Raw genomic sequence first — 24574 nt, 5'->3', positions numbered from 1 at the left:
GCCTGTCTCCCTTTTGTTTTCCTATAAAAACTAAAGAGGTCAAACACTTCAGTAAGCACACAACAGCACCAGGGTGCTGATGGGAGGGGACGGAGTTTGGCAAGGGGTTAACACAGACCACAATATTTTAGGCTCTGGATCACTGGTAAGCCAAGATCCCTAGCATCTCACTACCATTGCAACTCTGTTATCCACCCTGTCAGTAACACCTCAAGGAAAAGGCTCTCATGTTGCTAATGTGAAAAAAACAAGAAGCAAAGAGAAAATACTCCCCCTGTTATAATTCCCATATATGTTGTGAGAAACAAAGCAAGTCCATACCATGCCAAATTTACTATTATTAAGAGCTAGCAATGCAGCATGTGGCATGAGTACAGTATTTTGTTGAATTGTCCAGTGGGTTCTGTGTCTTTCCTTCCTGTATCTTGGATTCTTCTATTCCTTACATGCATTAACCAGGTTGTTCAGCATGTCTAGATGATTTTCTGTCATCCCCAACACCTGTGCCCTTCACAAACTGATGGATTGTATAGTTACTGACTTCTGCCTTCCTTGGGAGGGACAAGGGATGCATTGTCCAGTGTCACACAATAGTAGGAAATAAAACCAGGTGTCATGAATTCTCATACTATGCCTCCTAAACCACCCTTTAATACAACACCCTTCTACCCTTACCAAAGGAATCCCCCCTATCCCAGCTCCATGTGTCTTCCCCTCAGGCAAAGACATTTCAATGATACCAAATGTATTTTGTGTTACTGTAAAACTCACACTTAGAGGAGGCTTAAGCAAAGCAGGGGTTAAAAGGCTGCAAGCTGTCACCATCTGTTGATACTAAATGTGCCACAGCAGCATCTCCCTTGCTGCTGAATTAGTAGTAGTGATGCCTTAAGTTTTAGCTTTCATATTTCCCAAATTCTGTACTGCACTGATATATAACTCTGAACTTTCATATAAAGCGTTAGCAAGTCCTCTTCACAATTTAATTAGACAAAACAATCCTTTTCTAGTCCAAGAACCAAGGACACCATTGCATCTTCAGGCCCAAAAAGTATAAACCACAGTGAATTGAGGAGAGCAATCTGGGAGGATGGAACTTCATAACCTGAAGCTGCAATTGGACAACCGCAATATGCAGATGGGCCAAAACTTATAAAAGTGTGAAAATTCATGACCCATTGTCCATCTTGGATGTAGCCACAGTCAGGCTCTTGTACTGCCCAAGGTGTGTCCTTTGAAGGCCTATTTAATAAATGCCTTTTATTCCTTTAACACTGTCTCCGTTCAAGGTAGCCTCTCAAGGCATCAATAGACACTAAAGGATGTGGGAGAAAATCAAAATGGGAAATGTAATTGTGCTAAACTACTAAATAGCCTTCTATAGTAAAACAGACATCCACAACAGATTGTAAGGATCTGCTGCTGATACAAGCATTTCTTATCAGTTATGGGAAGTACAAGACCTTTGCATCTCCTTACCATTCCTTCAATAACAGGTAAAAAGTGAAAAAATATGTTGAGAGGCCTCATGGAGATTCCACCAGAACATCTGCTCAAGCATTTTCAGAGTTATCTTTCTATGGATGCTAAGCTCAGAGATGGGGTCATAAGCAGGGACACCACACAGGACAATAAAGCATGGGTGAAAAATCCAGGCTGGGATTTTTCAGACTACCAGACAAAATAAAGGATTATTTCTCACTGAAACGGACTTCTTTCAGAGTCAGATTCCTGATCCAAGAACTGCAGTGTTTGGTATCTGGAGTGTACAAAAGTTGCCATTTCCCAGCTCTGAAGTTCAAACAGATGGAGATGTTACAGCAGATTTCTGAAGTGAAAAGTAGACACAGCAAAAGGAAGCCATTCAGTCACTGCAGGTGGAAAAAGAGAATTTTTATTATTAAAAATCCAAAATAAATAAAAAAGAGGGATATTTAAAAGAAGAAGAGCTTTTTGCCCACACAGGATGTTTTCTCTCAAAAAGGACTTTAAAAATGTCCCAGATAATTTGGAGGCATTTTTACTACAGAAAGACAGAAATCTTATATTATATGGAATAAAGCATTTGCTACTCCATTCTTTTTAACTGAGGCTGCCTGGACAATTCGAGCAAGCACCTCCCTGCAAAAGCAGTGTACCTGCTGTAGCTTTGCCAGCACTGCCTGTCCTCCTCACAGCTGGGATCTGCACACTGCAGCTGCTCCCTCATGGTCACAAGGATGCTAAAAATATAGCATCTCTCACTAGAGCACAAGAGATACCTCATGTCTGATATCCTGGAAAAACATTCAACTCCAGTTCAGATGTGATTGGAAACCCACCAGTTAGGTCACCCTGCTCTGAATCTGCCCTTGCATGCAGATAAGACAGATAAGAAGGCTAAGTGCAAGCCTAGTAGTGTATGAATAGTGTATGTGCACTATTAGAGAGATACTCTTGTGTAACAGACTAGGAATACCTTTTTTCCTGTGAAAACAGATGTAGGTCGTTCCCAAACTGAATGTGGGCAAAACTTGGCAAAAAAAAAAAATCCTGTAGTTCATTACAGCCAAAGGATCCAAGTCATGATTAAACAGGCTTAAGAAGTATCATTTGTAACAAAGCTTAGCCAGTGGCAAGTACTACAAGTAACTTCTAAAAACATGATCAAAAAATTGTACAATATGTCAGACCATACGCCACTTGAAAATATCTTTTGCACAAGTTGAAGTCCTGTCTGAAACAGCTTTTCACAAAATATTTGTTTCCCTGAACTTAACTATTGCAGAAACAGAAAAGTTACTAAATTTCAAACACGGCAAAATATGAACTTGAAAACGCTATAATTTTTGTTAAATAGTTTACATAGTTTTCAGGAACTTTGTTAATAGGATCATATACCCTGATAAAGTCAATGTTAACTTGTCATTATTAACATAACAGTTATTAAATGAGTCAACTCATTTAAAAATTAGGTATTTATCAACTAAAAAGATAAAGGTTCAAAATTTTGAGGATTTCCCTACAAGTTTTCTAGATCTGTTAGTGAAGAAGTGTAATGCTACAAAAACCATGACAAAGCACCTATTTTGGCATCTTTTACCTTCACCTCTCATTAGTTCACAGACACACTGACAAGGACCTGATCTTAGTGTGGTCATTTCAATCTAGCAGTTTTTAGGGATCCATTTCAGATTAGAGGGGGGTTACACACAACTTCCCCAGATAGAGATTTATATTTAGGATAGTAAATGTGCACAAATTCCTAATCTTAATATTCTGAATACCATAATAATTCCGCTCTAAACGTAAGTATCCCTATGGTTTTTTAGCACCATTACACAAGTTTCATTCAGTTGAGTGTATTAGATGAAGATCTAATCCAAGATGGAATTGGTATTAAAGAGCTAAAATTAAAGCCCTTAACTTTTCTAAATGCTAACTGGATCCTCTATCTGCAGCAAACTATCAGTCTAAACTATTTAAAGCCAGATTCCAAGGGCACAACTTGGGCTAGTCTCTTTTGAGTTCACTTCAAGGACTGAGTACTTCAGAACTTGGCACTGTAAAAACAGCACGTGCACAAGAGGCAGAGATTTCTCCAACACATTCACTAACGTACAGTTTAATTGTGGTTAAATCACAACTTTTCTTTATTATTTTATTGTGTCAAGCTTGGCAGAATTCAATTAAGGTCTCTGTTTTACTGGGGAAAATTTAAAAATGCATGTTAGTGCTGTCAAAGGGCCATAACATAACTAGAATTCTCTCCTGCGCTGCAGGCACTCCTCACTCCAGCAAAACTCGATAATCTCAGTAAGAGGTTTGGACGCTGAGAGCAAATTAGTGTCCAACATAGCCTAGTGTGTCCTTTATCCAAAGGGCATCCTGCCATCTAGTGGCCAAGACATTCCAAAAATACCACTGCTTTTTCAACAGAGGAACTTCATAAAGGAAACCCTCCCATATAATTTGCACATGTTTCAGATTTAAGAAAAAACACAAAAAACAACAACAAACGCCAACCCCCCCCCCAAAAAAAACCAACCAAACAAGTTGAAAAACATGATAATTCTCCATATCTAGTCTAATGACCTGTGTAGGGACCCCCTAATAAAAACCACATAACGTTAAACTTTAGCTCCCTTGTCTATCCTGCACTGGCATACACAATGTATATGAGTGACTTTTATATCTAGTTCTATACCATACATTAAATATTACCTTTCTTTTTCTAGTTAACTGCTAATGAGAGGTCCATGCATCACGGCTTCAGAGAACCAAGATGTTGGATCCTGTTTTACATGTATAGTTTTCTCTATTTAAATGCTCAAAAACCGAAGCAGGAGCTACAGATCACATGGTGACAGCAGACATTTAGAATGAGCAAAGTGGAGGTGGGGGAGATTAATTAGGGGTATATAAGAATGAAGAAGTACAACCATTGCATAACAATCACCCAGCTATGTCATAAACATACATGTCTGTTCCAGAAAGGTCACTTCTGTCACTTTTCCCAGCTCCCTGCCTACGTAACAGCTTTGACTCAATATTGAGGACGTGCTGAAAACTCAATTTTTGTAAGACTACATGATTGCAAGTGCTGACATGAGAGGAGATGGGGAACATATGACGGGAAGGGAGAAAGTTGAGCTGTCACTGAGTCATCTGTATCCTTATGCCATCCATAAAACTATCCTGATCAACTATGAATTAGTAGAATTCATGAAAGAATGAAAAGAGTATGAAAAGTATGAAAGAAGCTGTGTTCAGAAGCCAGGTCTGGCTGAAATTGAGTTAACTTCATGAAAGCCCATATGTGTTGTTTTGTGATTTGTGACTAAAACATTGTTGTTGATAATACACCAGTCTTTTGGCTATTGCTAAAGAGTGCTTGCACAGCACAGCATCAAGGCTTTATCTTTTTCTTATGTCTACCCACTCCAGTGAATAGTCTCGGGAGGGCAGGCATGAGAATCATAGAATAGTTGGTTGGAAGAGGCTTAAATATCGTCCGATTCCAACCCTCCTGGCATGGGCAGGGACACCTGCCACAAGATTAGGTTGCTTAAAGCCCCATCCAACTTGGCTTGAACGTTGTCAGGGATGGAGAATCCACAACTTCTCTAGGCAACATCTGCCAGTGCCTCACCACCCTCACAGTAAAGAATTTCTTCCCAATATATAATGTAAACCTGCCCTCTTCCAATTTAAAGCTATTACATTTTGTCCTTTCAAAAAGATGTGAGAGAACAGTGCCAGAACAGCTGACTCAAACTGGCCAAAGGATTATTCCATGCCATATAATATCACGCTCAGCATGAAAAATTGGATGTGGGGTTGTGTCCCAAGGTTGCCATTGTAGCTGTTGCTCAGAGACAGCTTGTGGAAGGTGGTAAATTATTTGCTTTGTACTGCTTTGCATTTTTTCTTTTGCTTATTAAAATCTTTACTTGAACCCAAAGGTTTTATAACTTTTGCTCTTCCCGTTCTCTCCCCTATCCTGCCTGGGAATGACTGAGTGGTTGTGTGGATATTTAGATGCTGGCCAGGGCCAACCTGTTACATCCATCCAAGTAGCTTATCAGAGCAGATAACAGACAGACATTTCAGAACAGACAGTCCAATGCCACTCTTTTGGTCCACTGATAATGCAACAATGTAGTGAAAAGGCACCTCCAAGACAAGCAGGTCTTTAAATATACCCAAAGGAAAAGTGAGGTAGAAGGAAGCAATGAAGAATTATAGCTACTGGTGACAACCAAGACAGCTGTAATTTCCCTGTTGAAAGTGGACTGTAGGACGTGCAGCAGAGCCTCCTATTCCCAGCCTGGAATAAGCAATGCGAAAATAATGAATCTATTGCAGAGGTGAACACAGAAGAAAGCTCTCTGTGAACACCCGTTTCTAAGCTGTTTAACAGGACAGCTTCACATCAGCCACAATCTCAGTTGGATCTGTGGTAGCAGGAAGTGTATCTCTTCCAATCATCATCTGTTACTTTCCAACTCAGAGTGACCTGCCCCCTGCCTTGTTCAGGACAACACCCAGAAATGTCCACTAGTGAAATGGGTGAAATGACTAAAGGATCTCAGACACTTAGTGCGAGCCATCCACAGGTATACCTTAGCTAGAAAAACCAAAAGATGGGTGCAGCTGAACCTCCAGCTGAAAGAATTATGACTATCCTGATGTGAAGCTATCTGTTGCTGTGAAAACACTGACAGCAATAAAACCCTCCATATCTGAAACAAATGCAACTCACAGGAAAGTGCTGAAAAAGAAGAAAATTAGTGCTGAAACAGGATCAGCTGGTGACTAATAACCACTGTGAAGCTGCCTCCACACGTTCAGACTGCAATCAAAGCATATCAGGAGCTGTCAAACTCATTCCTGCAGTGTTGAGATCTCCCTCTTAGAGACAGATGGCAGAAACTGCTATCTGTACTCAGAATGAAATACCAATAGAACATGGTAATGCAATATTCCCCTTAAAGATACAGGATATATGAAGCTACAGCTATGACACCATCCTGGAAAAAGGACAAAAATCTTCAACATGACTGAAATAATAATAATGTTTTTCAGATTTTTAGTCTTCAGATCATCAGTATGTTGGGCACTCTGAGGATGGCAGTGTGGCAGAGGATTGTCCATTTGTGGCTTCAAAATGAAAAATCAACTGAAAAAATCCATTATTTCCCTGGCCCTTAAATAATCCAGTTACTTAGCATAGTTTCCCCTTATACATAAACACAAATGGCCTGAATGCATTCAGCTGTAGACACTATGAAAAAAGGTGCTGAAGGAGACACTCTTAGGAAACTAAAATTCTATGTCCCCACAGAGAGATTGTTTTGTATAAAGAAAATAATCCTCACCAGTATTAAACTGCTTTATGAAATTCGTGCTCATTACTCACTTTTCTTTTTAATTTATCAAATATTCCTGAGAAAAATGTAAGAAAGACAAAACAATACTAAGAAAACAATACTTTCATACACATTGAAAACAAATGAGGCCTAGGTTACTGAAAAGATTTAACTACTTTAACCAGAGAGTCCATCTTCCACTTGGAGAAAGGGTCCAATTCCATTTCAAGAAAGTTGCCCACCCTATATGGTAATTGAAAAATTGTCTCCCTTCCCCCTCCTGGCATACAGGTTCAGTCTACAGTGTTCAGGAATGGCATAAGACTTACTGGAGTTTACAAAAATACTGCCTTATATAAACAACATAGCAGAGATCTCAAGCAACCAACTGAGCACAGTAATGAATTATTTAGGACACTTTACTGGCATATTTAAAACAATCACTTCTGAACTGTGATCAGTACTCCTATAGAACAAAGCCCACTACACTGAGAAACAGACAAGTCCATTTGAGAAGCATTAAAAAAAAAAAAAAAAAAAAAAAGAGCCTGAGAGCCAGTTTTTGCCGATGCTGAGCAAGTGCAGGAATACTCCACCTGGTTACCTAAACTGGTTCCTTAAACCATTTATGCAGCAGCTTCAAGAGGAGTGCAAAGGTGCTAAAGACTGAGGATTTCTCCATTGGTCACTGCTTTTGGTTTGTCTGCCTCTGTAAGGGCCTGGGAACACACCAATTGAAGAGGCTCTGCACATCTGCTGAAAGTAACAAAAAAAACCCAAACAAACAAAACCAAAAAACCCAAAAAACAAACCAACAAAAAAACCAAAACAAAGTTCCACCCTAGTATCCAAATACCTAGGAACTATAAAGGCCACCTAATGAAAGGATGATGATCTTTCCAAGTCTATGAAAATGTCCCTTCCTAAAATGAACTTAGTGATGTTGCCACTTTCCAAGCAATGGAGCCCACAAATTCTCAGCAAATCTTTCACTGCAGGATTGGTGCAGGCTGGAATTCACCTGTCCCACTGCAGATATTCACAGAGCCTTTATCTACATGTCAAGTCACTAACTATAAAATGAAGGATACACACATGTTTAATGCATGATTTCTTGACACATCTCAGAGGGTGCTCATATGGTAGCATCAAATTATGGACCCCCCTCCTCTATCACAGGTGATTTTTCCGTGTTTCAAATTTCACAGACTTCTTTGACTCCTGCAACTTCAGCAGTTTACACTCACAAAGGGGTCAGAAATCAAATTAAATAAATGTGACTAGACAGATGTTCATCAGAACGTGGCCAAGAGTGAAATAAAATCAGACTGAACCAAATTTGCCAACTTAGCTTCAATTGCAATCACAACAGATGCTGGACTGATTCTCCCATCTCTCATTTCTCTGTGAAATCTATGAAAGAAAAAACACCATCAGATCTTACCTGTCCCCACTTTTTCAACCCATACCCTCAAGTTCTCAGACTACAAATAAAACTGATGTTTTTTATCTTCCATTAGAATTATATTCTGCTGTAAATGCTAATGTGATGGAATTAAATACTAACCAACCAAACACTGTAGAAAGGAATATGATCACTTCTACTCAACAAGGTCCTCCTGCCAACTTGGCTGAGCTGTGAATATTGCTTGCACAAATCAGCATCCCAGTCAGACAATGGTATAGTCTTGGTCTTCTGCTCTTGGGAGTCTGGGCAATGAAGCCAAATGCTTGCAAAAATGAAGAGTAAACCAAGTGGAAAGGAAAGTTAAAGATCCTGCTTATACTGGTTCTCTGTCTTGCCCCAAACAGGCCCAGAGTTATGGTCTGATTATGGTTTACAACACAAGCAGAAAAGTTCTCACCTTTAAAGCTCAGTTTGAGGTTGCAGGCTTGAATATTAGAAAATGGTTGTTCTAACAGAATTAGAAGTATTCACTCCTGAAAGCATGGGAAGCTGATAAACAGCCTCACAGCGCCACTGTTGCAGCCACTTCCCAAAGTGAAATCACACCTCTAAAAATCATTAATTAACTCACATATTTTGAAAGCAGCTTTTATTTATTTCATTTTTCGTGAGCTGCCTGCATAAACAAGTCACCACAAGCCACCACACACTGTACATCAATTTGTACATCATTTGTTGAGTTGCTGACAAGATTAATGACTACATTTGCTTTTATTTATCACTGTACAACATTAATTGTGTCTGTTCTGCAAGTTCTGCATTTATTTAGATATTATAGATTTTTTTTTTATTAGTCAGAAAATGAGAAGTTTCTTTCCTTTGAAAGGGAGCCACAGGCATAGTGATAGCTACATCAAAATCCCATGCAGTTGGGACAGGATGTTTGGGACAAAGAAATTCAAGGCAAGTGTTTTGAAATCAGTATCAAAAAGTGAAACATGCATATCACATGTAAAGATACATGCATTGAGATGGAATCAAAGCTTAACATTAACACCTGTTTTGTGAAGCAAAGTAGTGAGTTTCCAGAATCATACACCACAAGCTCATTTACTTCATTAGGGCCATGAAATCGGCCCATCTGTTATGTTCCAGAGCAGAACCCTGAATACAGCTCTTTCAGCTGCTGGGATATCTGCAGATGTGCAAGAATTCAGGGCTACAGAAGCTCCAAGTCTATCAGTAGCATACTGCATCAGGACCAGGAAATATCCCTTAATGGCAATTCTCTCTAGTTCTGATGAAATATCAGATTACTTCCATTTTGCTTCTATGCTGCCTAATGGATTAGCTATGGTAAAAAGGTCCTAGTCACCTCTAGGTGTCATGTACTTAGACAAGATGGCTGTAGCTTTCTATGCAACTTTGTATCAAATAGGTGTAAGTAGGGAATTAAATAATTCTACATAATAATAATAATAATTAGTATAGCGAAGTTTTTAACATCTGAATTACTGACTCTACCTCTGAATTCCTTATTCTACATCTCCTGTGCAGACTGAAACATAATCAAGCATGTCAAAAAGCATGATTTCTGTCACAAGTTGCTTTGCAGAGCCACAAGGGCCCTACCAGTGCTAAACCCCATGAAAACTATCAACTGTGGTTTGTTGCTATGAACAGAACTGCCAGTGAAGATACAAGAGCCCATTTCAACTGGCTGAAGCACTGCCTGAAATGCGAGGCTGAAAGCAAGTGTTAACCTGCTACAGCTTTCCTAGTTATACTTTCTTATGGATTTGCGGGATTTCATCACTGACTTACTTTTTTTCCGAATCCAAACAGCAGAGGGCAGCACTACAGCCTGGTTCAGCCTGGAATCGGCTTCTGGAAAAAGACTCCATACAGACTTTTCTGCTGTTTATCAGAAAGGTTATTCTAGGATACTTCTCTTGCACTGGGCATTGGCCCAGAAGTTATAGGCCCTGTCTACTTAGTAGGTATCTCTGCCTTCCTGAGTCACCCCAGCTATGAAAGGCCATGTTTCCTGGCTCTGCTCCAGCCTGACCTATTCAGGGGAAAATTAATCCTGCTTCAGAAGGCCAATGCTAAAATAAACCCACGCTTGCTGGAGAGTGGAGAGGTGGCAGAGAAAAGGAGACTATGTAAATGCATGCTTCTCATCCCTGGCTATAATCAGTCTCCTCCCATCCACATCACTGCTGCTGGAAACTGAGAACAACCTCCCCTGCTGAGCTGTGCCCAGTAGGAGAAAGTGCACGGCTTTAGGATAGCTTTCCCAAAACTACATCAATGGGGTCTCTTCTTCTTTTGAACTGAGGGTGTTACAGAAGTGGATGAATAAGGGGAAGAGAGGTGCTCTGTTTATGGTGGTTTGGGTTTTTTTTAATCTTATTTCGCAGAGGTGAGGGGCAGAACAGGAGACAGAAGTATAGAATAAGCTGCTGGGTTCCTGCAACACTGCTGTCTCACAATTTTGCACTTGTTTAGCTCTTTCTATCTGTGTGTTATTACCAGTGAACAAGAAAGCCTGCAACTTCAAAAACACCTCAAAAAAATGAAGCATGGCATTGATGGAAATGTATGGAAGCCAGAGAGATCTTTTAAATTGCATAAAATCTATTTTATTTGAACTGTTTCTTCTGACAGTTGCTGGTCTAGTTCTGTGTAGAAAAACAGGGTGCCAACCTACAACATTGTGACATCTGAAAAGCAAATCATAAAGAAGCAGTACTCACACAACTTCTGGGTGACCCACCCCACCCCATCACTATGATCCTGGAAGTAACTTACGAGGTCCAGATAATTTATCCCTGGCTATTTCAAGATGGTTTCATGTCTGCACCATTGTTCCTAACATCTCAATTTTTCTCACTATCTATACTCAGAATATCTCCTGCCTTTTATCCCTTTATAGCTGTCTGGAAAATAGAAAATAGCTCAATCTCAACTTCTTCCATTACTGTATATTACTACAAAGGAAAAAAAAATAAATAAATGAAGCAATAGGGCAATTCCTTTACAGTGTTGACCTGCAAGCCACTTTCACAGCATTTATTAATTCATACCTGCCCGTAGTATAACTGAACATACTTACATGTCAATTTCAAATAATACAGCAACATTTAAGAATGTATGTTAATACACTATCTCATTTATTTCTTAAGATTTATAAGAAAGTATTAAACTGAATTCCCAGTGAATCAGAAACTGGCAGTCATTCTCCAGGAATGAATGAAATACAGATTGTTTTTTTTCATCAAGCTGAAGTAACATACCATGTAACCTAATTGTTTCCTGACTTCTGCTTCTGTCCCCATAATTTGTTCCCTTTCATATCCAGTATATCAGCTCAGCAGGGAAAATTCAAATTCAAAGTAATTTTTGGACGTGGGACTCAAACAGGATTTTTTCCACAGTGAGTTCTGAAACACTGAAATACTCTATGAAGGGACATGAGTTTTGATACCATAAAAATCATAAACTCTGGCATCTAAAGACTTTCTCACCCAGTTTTCTCACTCTTTAGCTGGGCAGTTGTCATCTTCAATATCAGCATTCCACTTTCTGGGATTTTGGCTTTCCAGCAGACCTTTTTTTTCTTCATGCATTTTAATAATGTGTGGCATGGAACTGACCTTAATTTGCCATTTTCTTGCAAAATATAGACACATTAATATTTCAATTTAAAAAAAAATATTTCTGGCATTGTAATCAATACAATGTAAATTATAACATCAATGTAATTGTGGCCTATTCAACCAGCATGTAGGGTGACAAAAAATTGATGTCTCTTCACTAAGTAATACAATTTACTCATTTCTTACTTACTCAAAAAAAAAAGCTTGAAATTCTATTAAAACTGTTGTGCTAATAGCTAGTAAAAGTATAAAAGTATAAAAATTATAAAAGTATAAAAATTATACAGCATATGCTATATAGCATAAAAATTACATCTACATTTAATGCATGAAATTGTTTCTGTATTATAAAAATATTATTACTTTATTTTGCTATTGTAATGCAGTTATCTGACTGTGCACAAAGCTGTGATTTCATTAAATATATACTACTGTCAAAAAGAATGTCCTACAACATATGAAAAAAAATTACTGTCAGCAAGAAAATTATGGACTATTATGAACTATTTCACAGAAGAAAGACTAGTCAAGTAAAATCACAGCATGAGAAACTCTACAAAATATCTGAAAACAAAGAGGTAACAACTTGAGCAAGGGCTAACAATATTGACACTTTTTTAATAAAAGAAAGTTATTATATTATAACCAGATGTATTGTCAGAAGCAGCAGATGGAAAACAAATAAATCACTTAAATAATTTAACAATTCAAATCTGTTTGCCTGAAACAATGAATTTTAAAAATACCTAGAACAGTAAAATCACACACAGAAACAACTTAGAAAATAGAAACCAAAAGATAAACAAAACAAACATAACATAAAAAGATCAACTTCAATAATTTTTGATATTCCAAAATTACTGCAACATGAATGATGATAAAAAGATGTATCGAAAAGAGCAAAGACCAATTTGAATTGAATAGAGCAAAGATTTGCATTATCCCATTAAGATTTACACTAACACAATATTTAGAAAAGTAAGCTTGAGCAAAATAGAAAATAAAACCCTACTTAAAATGCTACATGAAATTTCCTCATATACTCTTACTTGTATAAATGTTGCACCAATGATTTAAAATGGTAATTACTGCTTTATGTGCACCTAATAAGAAAAAGTCCCTACAATTCTAAGAAGAGGCAGGCAATTAAAAATTATGCAAGAGTCACCAGAGCTATGGAAAGCTGAACATGAGAGTCATCACACAGGATATTTCATGAATGATGTAAAGAATGTTGCACTACGCAAAGAGAGCTGGGAAGAATGTCATACTAGACATTCTCCCAACCCAGATTTTCTGAAGAAGAGCATATTGTAAATTTCAGGTCAGATAAGTCTATATTAATACTTTCACTTTTTAATAGCTTTGTTTTGCCAAGCTCTGAAAAGAAATCAGACCTATTTTCTAGGTCATGGAACTTCAGCAGGTGCATCTGAATTCTGCATTCACACAACCCAGCATTTCTCCAGTTTATGAAACAAACAAACATTTTTAAAAAACCCACTAGGTAAGCAGAGAACTCAGTGAAGAACTTTATTTCCTGATCAGGACATAAAACACATTTGAAATGTTACTGCTAAGATGGGTTACTCACTAGCAGCAAGAGAAAATTGTGTCTTACAGAACATAAAGAAGGCTTCAGCCATAACTTGGCTTTGTTCTGATCACACACCTGCCCAGGCATTGCTGATACTGTTCACAGCTGTCACACCTTCCAAGAGATCTGGTGAACACCATGAGAAGCATATCTCTGGCAGTGAACTGGAATGTGTAGAAAAGCAAAGCACAATGCTAATTATCTCTTAGCACAACTTCTATCTCAGGAAAATAACACCAAAAATTACAGAAAATAGAATATTTCAAGCTAATAAGTAGGAAAATGAAGCTTCAAGTATCTATTACACATAACAATTAGGACCCTGGAATTACAGACTTTTCTTGAGAGGCAAACTTTTCCCTGAAGGTCACAGTTTTTGCACAGAACACAACACTCTTCAGATCTCATTTCTTCCATGCAAAATTAGTTAAAAATAGAATTAAAAAAAAAAAAAAGAATACATAAATATCAGAGATCCTCTCAGCATGTATTTTTTTCTTGGAAGCTCAAAACCTGAAAATCACTGAATCCAAGAAGGGATATACATTCCACCATGTAATGAAACATGTTTGGAAATTACTAAAGAAATTATTTTCTGCAGAGATCTACACCAAAAGTAAAAGTACAACATTCCTTTCAGCTGCAAAGTAGGCTTGCAAATTTTGCTTTATGCTTGTTCTGAGTAAGCTTTAATGGCAGTATTGGAACAAATATAATCTTGACTTTTAATATTATTGCATATATATAAAACGGCATGTGCAAAAGAGATCTGGCAAAACTTGGAAAGATCTATTCATGCCTTGCTCAACCACACACTGACAAAATGACCTTGAGAAAGTCACTTCACTTTTCTTTGTTTTTTCCCCCAAAATGCAGTCCGAAGATCTTCCAAAGATGAGTCTTCCAAATGAGTCTGATAATGAGTTATACTTCATATCAAAATATATTTACTAAAGAAGTGCTAGTAAATAGTGAATTAACTGTTATGGAGTCTAACAAGTCATTAATTTGCAAACTGTCCAAAATACCTCTTCTTTATGAGTTTACCAAAATCTATAATGTGTACTGTTACATTTGTGTCATGACAGCATTAATAATCAAACAATTAATAGATATTCTAGTGTACTGTAAATGCTTACGACAACCTGTAGAACTAATTCATTATCCACTGTAACACACACCTGTGACACAAAAGATGATTTTTTTTCTCAAGGTATGTTGAAACCTATGAGGAAAAACCACTGGAGTTCTGAATCTTAGCAATACTATTATTCTGTCTACAGCATACCAAATATTTACTATAGAGTCCAGTAGAGAAGCAAAATTAATTTCAGAGCAAAGACTGTGATTGTAATTCTTCAAACAACTAGAGTAACAGAAATTAGTGCTTGTCTGATTTGATTACCAGATAGTTTCTGGTTTTGTTCTGTTGCTCTAAGGATCTGAAACTTGTGTGAAATAAACAAATCTCTGATGAGGAACCAAATTCTGCAGTATTGGTGCTTGAATTGTTTCCCTACTCCCTGATTCCTCATACTCCACTATTTCCCAGTGATCTTTGCCTTCTCCAGTACCTGAGTGGCCACTAGTGAAGTCAATGAAGCATTGAAAATTGGAAAAAAACATATTAACCTTAGGTTATTTGCCTTCACCAGGGCAATTTTTAATGTGTTAGAAGACATTCAGTTAACATATACACTTTCATTATTAGTTCAGTCAACAGGGAATGTCAAAATTATAACATGCCTGGCCACACACATGTAGAAGAGGAAACCAGTCAGTGCAGACTAGGGAGACTGTCTGCCTTGGTTAACCTTGCTTGTCGGCTATTTCTCCACATCTCTCATGCTCTCTCGCTGCAACTTAATTCTGCTCCTCTAGTTTTCCCTCCCTTGGTTTCCTCTCTCCCTTTTTATTCCTTTAGCTGCTGCTTCTTGTTTCTTAAACAATCTACCTGAGACAATAAGTCCTACCCTTTACTCGGCCTCCTTGCTGCTAGTCTCCACACCTACATTTCTCTACCTCCATTTTCAAAAATTTACCATTGCTCAATTGACCCTTCTTATATTCCTGTTCTATCCTTCTGCCTGGTCCACCCCCCTTTCTTCTCTTCACATCAGAAGGGAACATACACTGCAGCTGGGAGATACACTTTAAATGCTTCCCACAGACCTATTAAATCCCAGCATCCACACATTCTGGATGCCCCTGCCTGACTCTCTGCAGATTCAGTCTCTTACAGAGACCTCCATTCTCTCCATCCCATCCCACCCCTTACCCTCACACTGAGGCTACCCTCACCATCCCCATCACATCTGGTTGCTTTTGAGTAATATTTCAGCTCTTTTCTCCTCTGAAGAACTGCCAGCCAGCCAGCCAGCTCTTCCCAATCAGCTTTCTGTGATTTCAACTTTCTTCCCTTCCTCACAATTTCTCACACTCATCCTCAGGAAGCTTCCAGGCTTCCTGCTGACACCCTTGGTGGCACTCTGTAGCAGTCACCTGTATGTCTCCTTGCCTTGGCCCATTCATTTCACCTGATAAGTGTTCTCTCACTAAGTGTTCTGTTCTCTTAAAGAACCATTATTTTGATATGGTCAAAGCAAGAACTGCTTTCCCCTTACCTCTGTTATCCCATCCTCCTCTCTGATCTTTTCCCTTGCCTGCCACATCCTTCCTCATATCCTTTCACTTGCTCTTTCCATCTCATCTCTTATTTTCATCTCATCAGACTGAGAATATCCCATCTAACCTCAGCCCACGTCCTCCTTCTCTATCTTCCTTTTCTAGCACAAACTGACTGTAGACTTGCTCTGTTTCTTACACTCTACTGTCTCATGAATTATGAAGTATGATGGCCAAACACATAGCTCAGTCTGCCTTCAGCTTCAAATTCCTGGCTGATCTGTGATCAGGTTTACTTCATCCACAACCATTTAATTGTCTCCCTTTCCAGTTATGCCATCCTTATACATTTTCTTCCTACTTTTCCAAGTTAAATGAAGACCTGCACTTTTCCAATGCTCTCTTCCAAATCCTTGCCATAGGAAATATTAATATGCTCACTTCCTACAAGTTTATTCCTTGTGTCACAGGTTGGGTATTTTTCCCTCCTGCTTGTATGTCTCGTGCTTGTCCTGTTAAAACAGAGCTCCTGATCTGTTTCATATTAATTTTTATCCACTTCCTCAGGTTTTTCTCTGAAATGTTGACTGTCCTCCAACTCCTCCTTCTCAAATTACAGACATGCTGTAATAATTAAACAAACACACCTTATGTTGACTCTTACTGCTATTTCCAGCACTAAAACCTCTCTTCTCAATGTGCTGCTTGCACTTACTGTCCAATTTTCCCTCTCTCCAGCTCAATGTAGGATCCTATGACAGGTAACACCAACACCCAGCTAAAATAACCCTAGTTAATACCTGCCCAAAACAGACTCAAAGCTCACACAGTACTTTGTCCTTCTTGATCATCTTTGTCATCACCAACCTCATTACTCCTCTTCAACTCTTATACTCAATTAGCTCTCCTCTGGCTCTCTTACTCTTCTCGACCTTCCAATATACATCAATCTTAAAAATGAGAACTTACTACAGCCCCAGAAATCGTTCCTAAAAAAACCAACATATTTCTTCTTGGCATCTTTCCAATACACTGTCTACTCACCATTGTCTAGGCTGGGAGTCAGGATGTTGTGACTGATTCCTTGTGCTCCCCCTTGTGTCTGCCATCAGGCTCGGACTGCTGACTTTTCATGAAAAGCTTTTTCATTTTGTGTCTGGCCTAGCCTCAGTGCTAGGGTTTGTGTCTTGGTTATATAAGCAAACAAGGCTATGCACTACTTTGAAAAAGTTGATTTCCTGTAGTGTTTCAAGTGGGCTACTCACACACCAAAGCACAATGCAGTCAGTCACTAATATCTCTCAAAAAATGTAGATCTAGGTTATTTTTAGCTCAGAATTTTTAAGAACAAAATTCAGTGTCTTTATGTCAGCAGTGTGAGCATCCACAAACTCACCCCAGAAAGAAAAATAATCCATCCAAAGCTGCAAAGATCTAAGGAAGATGAAGCTTGAAAGACTGCTTTCAATAATTCAGAGACTGCATTTGCAGAACTGTTTTAACCATTTCTCTAGGAAAGTATCAGAATATTGACAGTGAACACTAACTGTATAAAAAGCCAAAGGTTCTTCAGCTTTTTTTTATGACATTTTTAGTTAGTACTGGAAATGCTTATCCTCAAGGTACTGGAGTTAGCAATAAATTCCTTACAGGATATGTTTGAATTTCTACACTAAATAGCAAACTGCCACTTATCATCAGACATGAAAAATCCAAGTCAGGTATTTGAAGCAAAAATCAAACAAATGAAGAACAACTCTCAAAGTAGCCAACATACATCCTGGTCCACCCTGCTTTTATTAAAACTGTTTGGAAACAAAGTCTCTCTTGGAAATAGATATTTGGGCTCAGAGAAGGGAGAGCTGAATCAGAAGAAGTGGCGGTCCTTTTTTTAAGTACTGGCAGTTATGGGTAAACAACAGTAGTGCTATAGATTAAACAATATCTGTGGATGTGATGATGATACCCAGCAATAACTTCAAAAACTAACTGGAATTCTTGTGATAAAGACTTTATTAAAAAAAACATCATTAAACTCCCCAACAATTTAAATTACCTAAAAAATAATTAACTCCCCCACGAATTTAAATCAAAGATGGTAGGGAAGGGGCTGGCAAACAATCCTTTCAGGCTAGACCCCCAGACCACTCTTACTTCAGGCCCCCCACTGCCTTTCCTCCCCAGCAGCATCTCACCACCACTCTCCCATCTCCCACTCACCATACACCAGTCAGAAGAGCTGACACCTGAGTGCACACCTTGTCAATCTGGGTAGTCAGGCAGCAGCTGTGAGCATCACTAGCCAGGGGGGTCTGTGTGAAACCAGCAGCAGGAGCCTGGGGGTGTTAAAGGGGTGTTTGCTTTCCCATGAAAAGAGGAGACACCAGACCTGATGAGCAAAGTATAAGGAAAATAAAGGAAAGGTCAAAGGTAGCAGGCAGCCACATGTGTTAAACAAAACTCCCTTCAACTCAGTCTAATTCTAGGGGTCCCCTATGCAAAAGCACCTGCTTTTGCTCCTTGTGTGGGAAAATATCTCCTTGTGGGGGGTGGCTCTCCTCCCCTTTCTTACAAGCTGGGGAAAGGCTCCATCTTCTCAGGAGGCCAAGGAACAAAGGGTGCTTCTGGAAATCACAGCTGACATCCATTTCTCACACTGGAGGCTCATGAGAAGAGACCTCAACAGACCTAAGAGCAGCAGAGGGCAAGAGAGACAGGGGATCAAATGTACTATCCCATTGATTAATGCTAACAAACACACTGGTGAGAAGAGATGTGCTGCCCTGTCAAGAACGCCGCTTTGTGAGACAGCCAAGATTTAGCATCTACATTAAGATGAATTCTGTTCTCATTACTGATACCATATTACCAAATCAAAAGAGACCCTTACAGGTTCTTTGGTAGAGCATTTTTCCTAATAGCTCTTTAGGGCAAACTCCTTAGTATGCATCTATACCTTGCTGCATTGCCTTTTGCGTAAGTATTCCACACAAGTCACCCAACAACCAACAATGAATCATAAGCTCCTGCTTTCTTATAGGGGTCCGCCAGACAGAACAGATGAGAAACTAATGGGGGAAGCCATTTAATCTTCACTTTATACTCAAACATTCTTCTAAGAGTCAGACGCTGCATAAAGGCAGAGCTTCACTGCAGCCTTTACTCTTTCTCAGTTAGTGCGAGTCAAGCAGCTTCAGCACGCCTGGGCATGTGCTTCCCACGGTCTCCTCCCTTCCCTCCCTCTCTTTCTGAAGAGGGGATTGCCTGTGGGTCTTGCGAGGGTCTGACCTTGCAGGGGTGAAATGAGGGTACAATGCAGAAAGGCATGTTGTCTCCTCCTCGGGAAAGCCGAGTCCCAGAGCATGCTGGGGTATTTAAAGACCTCAATGCCTGCAAGTTCCACGCGGTGCGTACAGCATGAAGCAGCTCTCTGGCCTTGACTCAAGAGAGGTCCAGTCCTGGTCACTGATGCCTATAAACACAGCACCACCTTCCAGGCTGGCAGTGCATCCCTGGGGAGCTTTGTTGTTGGGCACGACATCCATGTCGCCCCCCTCTGCGTGAGCCCACGCACACGAGGGCAAGGCTTAATGCACTCTCAGCTGGCCGGTGGCACTGTCAGACCGCTCCGGGGAGGCTTTCAGCCCTCAGCCGCTGCCTCTCGCCCGCACGGAACGCTTAGTACGGCCTGAACCGCTCCTGCCAGCTCCCCATGCTCCCTCCGGTGCCTCCCGGGAGCTATAAATACAGCGGGCACATGCTCTGACACCGCGGTTCCCAGCAGGCACCAGATAACTTTAATTTGCCCTTTAAACGTCCCGGGCCCGCGTCCCTCGCGGCCGCCGCTCGGGCGAACATGGCGGGGCGGGCCCGGCGGGCCGCAGCCAATGCCCGCGGCCCGGGGGGGCGCCTCCTCCTATCGCGAGAGGCCGCGGGCTATAAGCGGGGCGGCGCGGGCCGCGGGGACATTTGTCCGGCGGGGTGGGGAAGTGTCCGCTCGTTGCCTATCTCCGGGCGGGGCTGTCGGACCGGCTCGCGGCATGGGTGACCAAGCGCTCAGCTTCGTCAAGGACTTTCTGGCCGGCGGGATCGCCGCCGCCGTCTCCAAGACGGCTGTCGCCCCCATCGAGAGAGTGAAGTTGCTGCTGCAGGTAAGGGGGCGACGGGGGTCGGCGGTGCCGCGCCACAGGTGGTGCCGGCGCGGCGGGCGCTGCTCGCCGTGACTAAATATGGGAAGGAGCTCGGCCGGCTCCGGTTACGCGGGAGCTGCCCGGGACGTTCAGCACCGCCTCGGAGTAGCGGGAGCAGGGCCGGCCCCGTCCGTGCCCTTCAGCGTGTGGGGTCACCCCTGCAGTGCCCCTCTCTCACCGTGCCGCCCTCCTCTTTCTCCTCCGTGCAGGTCCAGCATGCCAGCAAACAGATCACCGCCGATAAGCAGTACAAGGGCATCGTGGACTGCATAGTCCGCATCCCCAAGGAGCAGGGCATCGCCTCCTTCTGGAGAGGCAACTTGGCCAATGTCATCCGGTACTTCCCCACCCAGGCCCTTAACTTCGCCTTCAAGGACAAGTACAAGCAGATCTTCCTGGGCGGAGTGGACAGGCACAAGCAGTTCTGGCGCTACTTCGCAGGGAACCTTGCGTCCGGGGGTGCCGCCGGAGCCACCTCCCTCTGCTTCGTCTACCCGCTGGATTTCGCCAGGACCCGGCTGGCGGCTGATGTGGGCAAAGGAGCCACCGAGAGGGAGTTCTCTGGCCTGGGCGACTGCATTGTCAAGATCTTTAAGTCTGATGGCTTGAAGGGCCTGTACCAAGGATTTAGTGTGTCTGTCCAGGGCATCATCATCTACAGAGCAGCCTATTTTGGGGTATACGACACGGCCAAGGGTAAGAAGTGCATGGAAGAGTGACTGCAAGGGAAGATCCATTCAGTAAAGGCACTCCAGGGCACTTGGCAATACAAGGACAAGCAGGGCTTGGCTCAGCACCAGTTGAGTGCAGTGCTAGAAATGTGCACAGGTGTTTCTGACATGCATTTTTGCCTCCCCTACTTGCTGCTCTGAGACACCTTGGGTTTGGATTGACTCCGGGGTTGGTGGGTGATTATTCCTTCCACAGCCCTTTCCTTCTGTACTGATTCCGTTCATTTGTTCTTGATGACAGGTATGTTGCCTGATCCAAAGAATGTGCACATCGTAGTGAGCTGGATGATTGCCCAGAGTGTCACTGCAGTGGCAGGGCTGGTTTCTTATCCTTTTGATACTGTGCGACGTAGGATGATGATGCAGTCTGGCCGAAAGGGAGGTAAGAATAAGTGCTCCTGTGGTGTTCTGGCTGCAGAAAGTTTCTCTCCATCAACATAAGATAGGAGATACTGGGTATTTTTTTCGTTTTATGGAAAATTAATAACCTTCTCATTAGAGTCCTTAAAAAAAACCTATGGGGAACATGCTGCTTATTTCTATCATGTTGATCTAAAGGAATGAGAGATTACTTCATTTCCTATAGAAAATTAATTTTCCTTAATTGATTACTAGATTTTAAATCCTCAGCTGTACTTGGCTAATTCCTTGTTGTTTTAAGGATACAACAGTTGAAACATACTTGCTTTATAACTTCAAGCCTTCTAACGTTTATGTTTGTTTCCACAGCGGATATTATGTATAAGGGCACAATTGATTGCTGGAGGAAGATAGCTAAAGATGAAGGATCCAAAGCGTTCTTCAAAGGTGCCTGGTCGAATGTGTTGAGAGGCATGGGCGGAGCTTTTGTATTAGTACTTTACGATGAAATCAAGAAGTATGTCTAAAACTTAACATCATAATGCAGTAGTTCAATTGTTCTCAATCAACTTTTTAAAAAATACGAACTTGTGATGTAATGGACAACAAAATATTTCCTAGGGAAACAGAATAAAACTTGAGTAGCATATGTGGCAGAGATAAAGATGCATTAATTTAAAAACTGTCCACAACATCACAGTTACATTTTCTATGAGAATTCCTCCACCATTTGTATTGGAACCTGTGTATATATTATACTTCAAATTGCAGGTAATAGATTTTGTCTAAAGACAAAATATAAGTGGTCTATACCTTGTCTAAAATCTAATATTGTGAATTCTTAATAGACTGTCATAAATATTTATTATACTAAGTAATATCTCTAGCTACCCAACACTGTGATGACATAACATGAATTAAAATCATGTTTTCTTCTACAGCTCTATTTTTTAATATAATATTAAGTGAAAAGGATGTCTGAAATAATAAACTATACTAAAGCACCGGGCTGAGTTCCTAATTGCAGCCTCTTCCCTGACAAACTATACAGTAATATGCTTGAAACCATAATCTGATTTTTCCAACATACTTTGTAAAATATGGAAATACAGTGTTTCAAAAATTCCCTGTATTGTCACAAAGGAAAAAGTTGTCTGCTCTGATGTTCAATTGAACTAAAACTGAAATAAATTAATATATTAATGAATTTTTCCCTGTTGTTTTCAGTACACTGAACACCTTACAAGCACATCCTCCAAGGTGATGTGCTAATCAGGACACAGTTAGTGGCTCTCTCTTGAAAACCTTTTCAACAGAGCTTTAGGTAGGTGAAGTTATTGAGATTATTGATAATTCTACAACTGCAAAACCAAGTGGATTCAGTTTAAGGGTACTGCAGCCAGAGATTTTGGGGATAAGCTTCCACCAATCTTAGCTGCTTGTATAATTTGTTTATATTACCCTTTGAAGCATCTCCTCATTTGAAGAGTGAAGTCATTACTGCTTATTTTACTTGAAAAATTATTCTAGATTTGACTACTCAAGAGTTATTAAAATAACTACACATTGAACCATTATGAACACATTGCACAATTAATTACCTGTGAGATCAAGACATGCTTACTTTTTAAATATATAATAATACACTTTTTAAACTTTAGATGCTGCAGGGTTGTGAATGCATGGAAAAACAGGCTGATTAGGCAAAGGAGGGAAAGTGAGGTGTGGCCATTGCAGTTGTTCAGTTAGATTGCATATAAGCAAGCATTTGCTATGTATCCACTTAGGACAAAAACCATAGAATCAGAGCGTAGTTTGTATTGGAAGAGACATTAGATACCAACTCCTGGGCCATGAACAGGGACATTGTCTACTAGACTCAGTTCCTGGCCTTGGACACTTCCATGGTTTGAGTGTCCACAACTTCTCTGGGCAACCTGGGCAAAGGGGTAAGACTAAGCAAGTAATAATCAAATAAACTTAGCTCACCTTCATCTTTTACTACTTCATATGTATGGCTTCAAGTTATCCTTTTCCTATATTTGAAACATTTGTCAGATGCAGGTAAGTCCTAGCTCACCGTCACTTGGCATGAGAGGCTCTGGTTGTCTGGCACAGATTCAGACTAGCAGCTCTGTTCTTCCTGAAGGCAGGTACCAGCCACTAACCAGTGTCTGGAAGCAACATCACTTGAAAAAAAGAAGCATTTTGGAAATACAGGTCCAAAAAATGACAGGCTCTTTTAAAATTAACCAAATACAGATTTATTTTTTTTTTGTCCCAGGACAAAACCTGGCCTGATTGTTTAATCTCCTTTTTTCATGGTTGCTCTCTTAAATATTTGCTTTTATAGATACCTGGTCTGTTTCCTTTCCCATAGCAAACAACCAGGGTTGCAATCTATCAAACCATAAGTTTATGAAGAAAACATGTCTATTGGTTTTCAAACTGCATTAGTTTTCCTTAAAAACTCTGCCAGTTTCTGCTCCTTCTTTTTCTCCTTCCTCTGCACTCCCCTAATGACTCTGTACAAGAAGCTTGCTAACACAATCCAGCTATCCAGTTCTCATTTAGCTCACTGGTAAGGCAGCAACTGGCATTTGGATGTATGAGGGAAGATCTAAGTTGGCTACAGCAACACACTGTAATAGGCAGAGGCACAAAACCTTGGAGGAAATGAATAACGTAATTAAGAGGAAGCAAAGAAAATATAAATAAGTGTAAATGAAAGAAGTTACATTCCAGAGAAGGTGAAATGGAGAGACTAAGGACTATTAAAACGGAGAGTAAAGAGTATCAATGCAGGAAAATGCCACTGGGCTAAGAAAAAGTACATGAAATAAAGCATATGGAAAACAGGTAAATAGCTTGTTTCTACTTAAAAGCCACTGCACACAATGTGGGAGATTGCAGGTAGTATAAAGATATCTGTGGTCAGAGTTCAAAACTGTGAATGAATTAACCATGCTTCTGAAAGCAGCTCTGCAACACTCAGCACACTTGCTGAAAGTGCAACCTAAAATGCAGCCATCAGCTCTGACAGACTGGAAATTAGAAGACTTTGCAGATGGTCTGCAATTGCTACTTGAACTCCCACTATCACAATCAATTAATACTACTTTTGTTCCTTTGCAAGAGCTGGTCACAGGC

At 40.4% G+C, this 24574-nt stretch overlaps 2 protein-coding genes across 8 annotated transcripts in view; one reads left to right on the top strand and one right to left on the bottom strand.

Annotated features, from left to right (window-relative positions):
• ACSL1 (acyl-CoA synthetase long chain family member 1) overlaps positions 1–20043 on the bottom strand; it is a 150750-nt gene extending 130707 nt beyond the window's left edge. For 2 of the 7 annotated variants that reach the window (XM_086889072.1, XM_086889076.1), the window contains exons 1-2: positions 19432–20009; positions 18402–18532 (exon numbers count right to left, since the gene is read on the bottom strand). The gene's annotated coding sequence lies outside the window, so the exon portion shown is untranslated. Of the gene's footprint in view, positions 1–18363; positions 18533–18650; positions 18832–19099 lie in introns of all 7 variants that reach the window. The other 5 variants (XM_086889079.1, XM_086889075.1, XM_086889071.1 and 2 more) reach the window with 5 other exon arrangements.
• Positions 20044–20064: 21 nt separating this feature from the next.
• SLC25A4 (solute carrier family 25 member 4) lies at positions 20065–22631 on the top strand. The gene is made up of 4 exons (XM_086889081.1): positions 20065–20294; positions 20543–21029; positions 21306–21446; positions 21794–22631. The coding sequence occupies exons 1-4, from the start codon at positions 20184–20186 to the stop codon at positions 21949–21951; spliced, it is 897 nt and encodes a 298-aa protein (XP_086745207.1). The 5' UTR covers positions 20065–20183; the 3' UTR covers positions 21952–22631.
• The last annotated feature ends 1943 nt before the right edge of the window (positions 22632–24574 follow it).

The sequence above is a fragment of the Cyanistes caeruleus genome, chromosome 5 (assembly GCF_971803275.1).
Source record: "Cyanistes caeruleus chromosome 5, bCyaCae1.hap1.1, whole genome shotgun sequence".
Taxonomy (NCBI): Eukaryota; Metazoa; Chordata; class Aves; order Passeriformes; family Paridae; genus Cyanistes; species Cyanistes caeruleus.
This window is presented reverse-complemented; position numbering and strand designations above follow the sequence as displayed.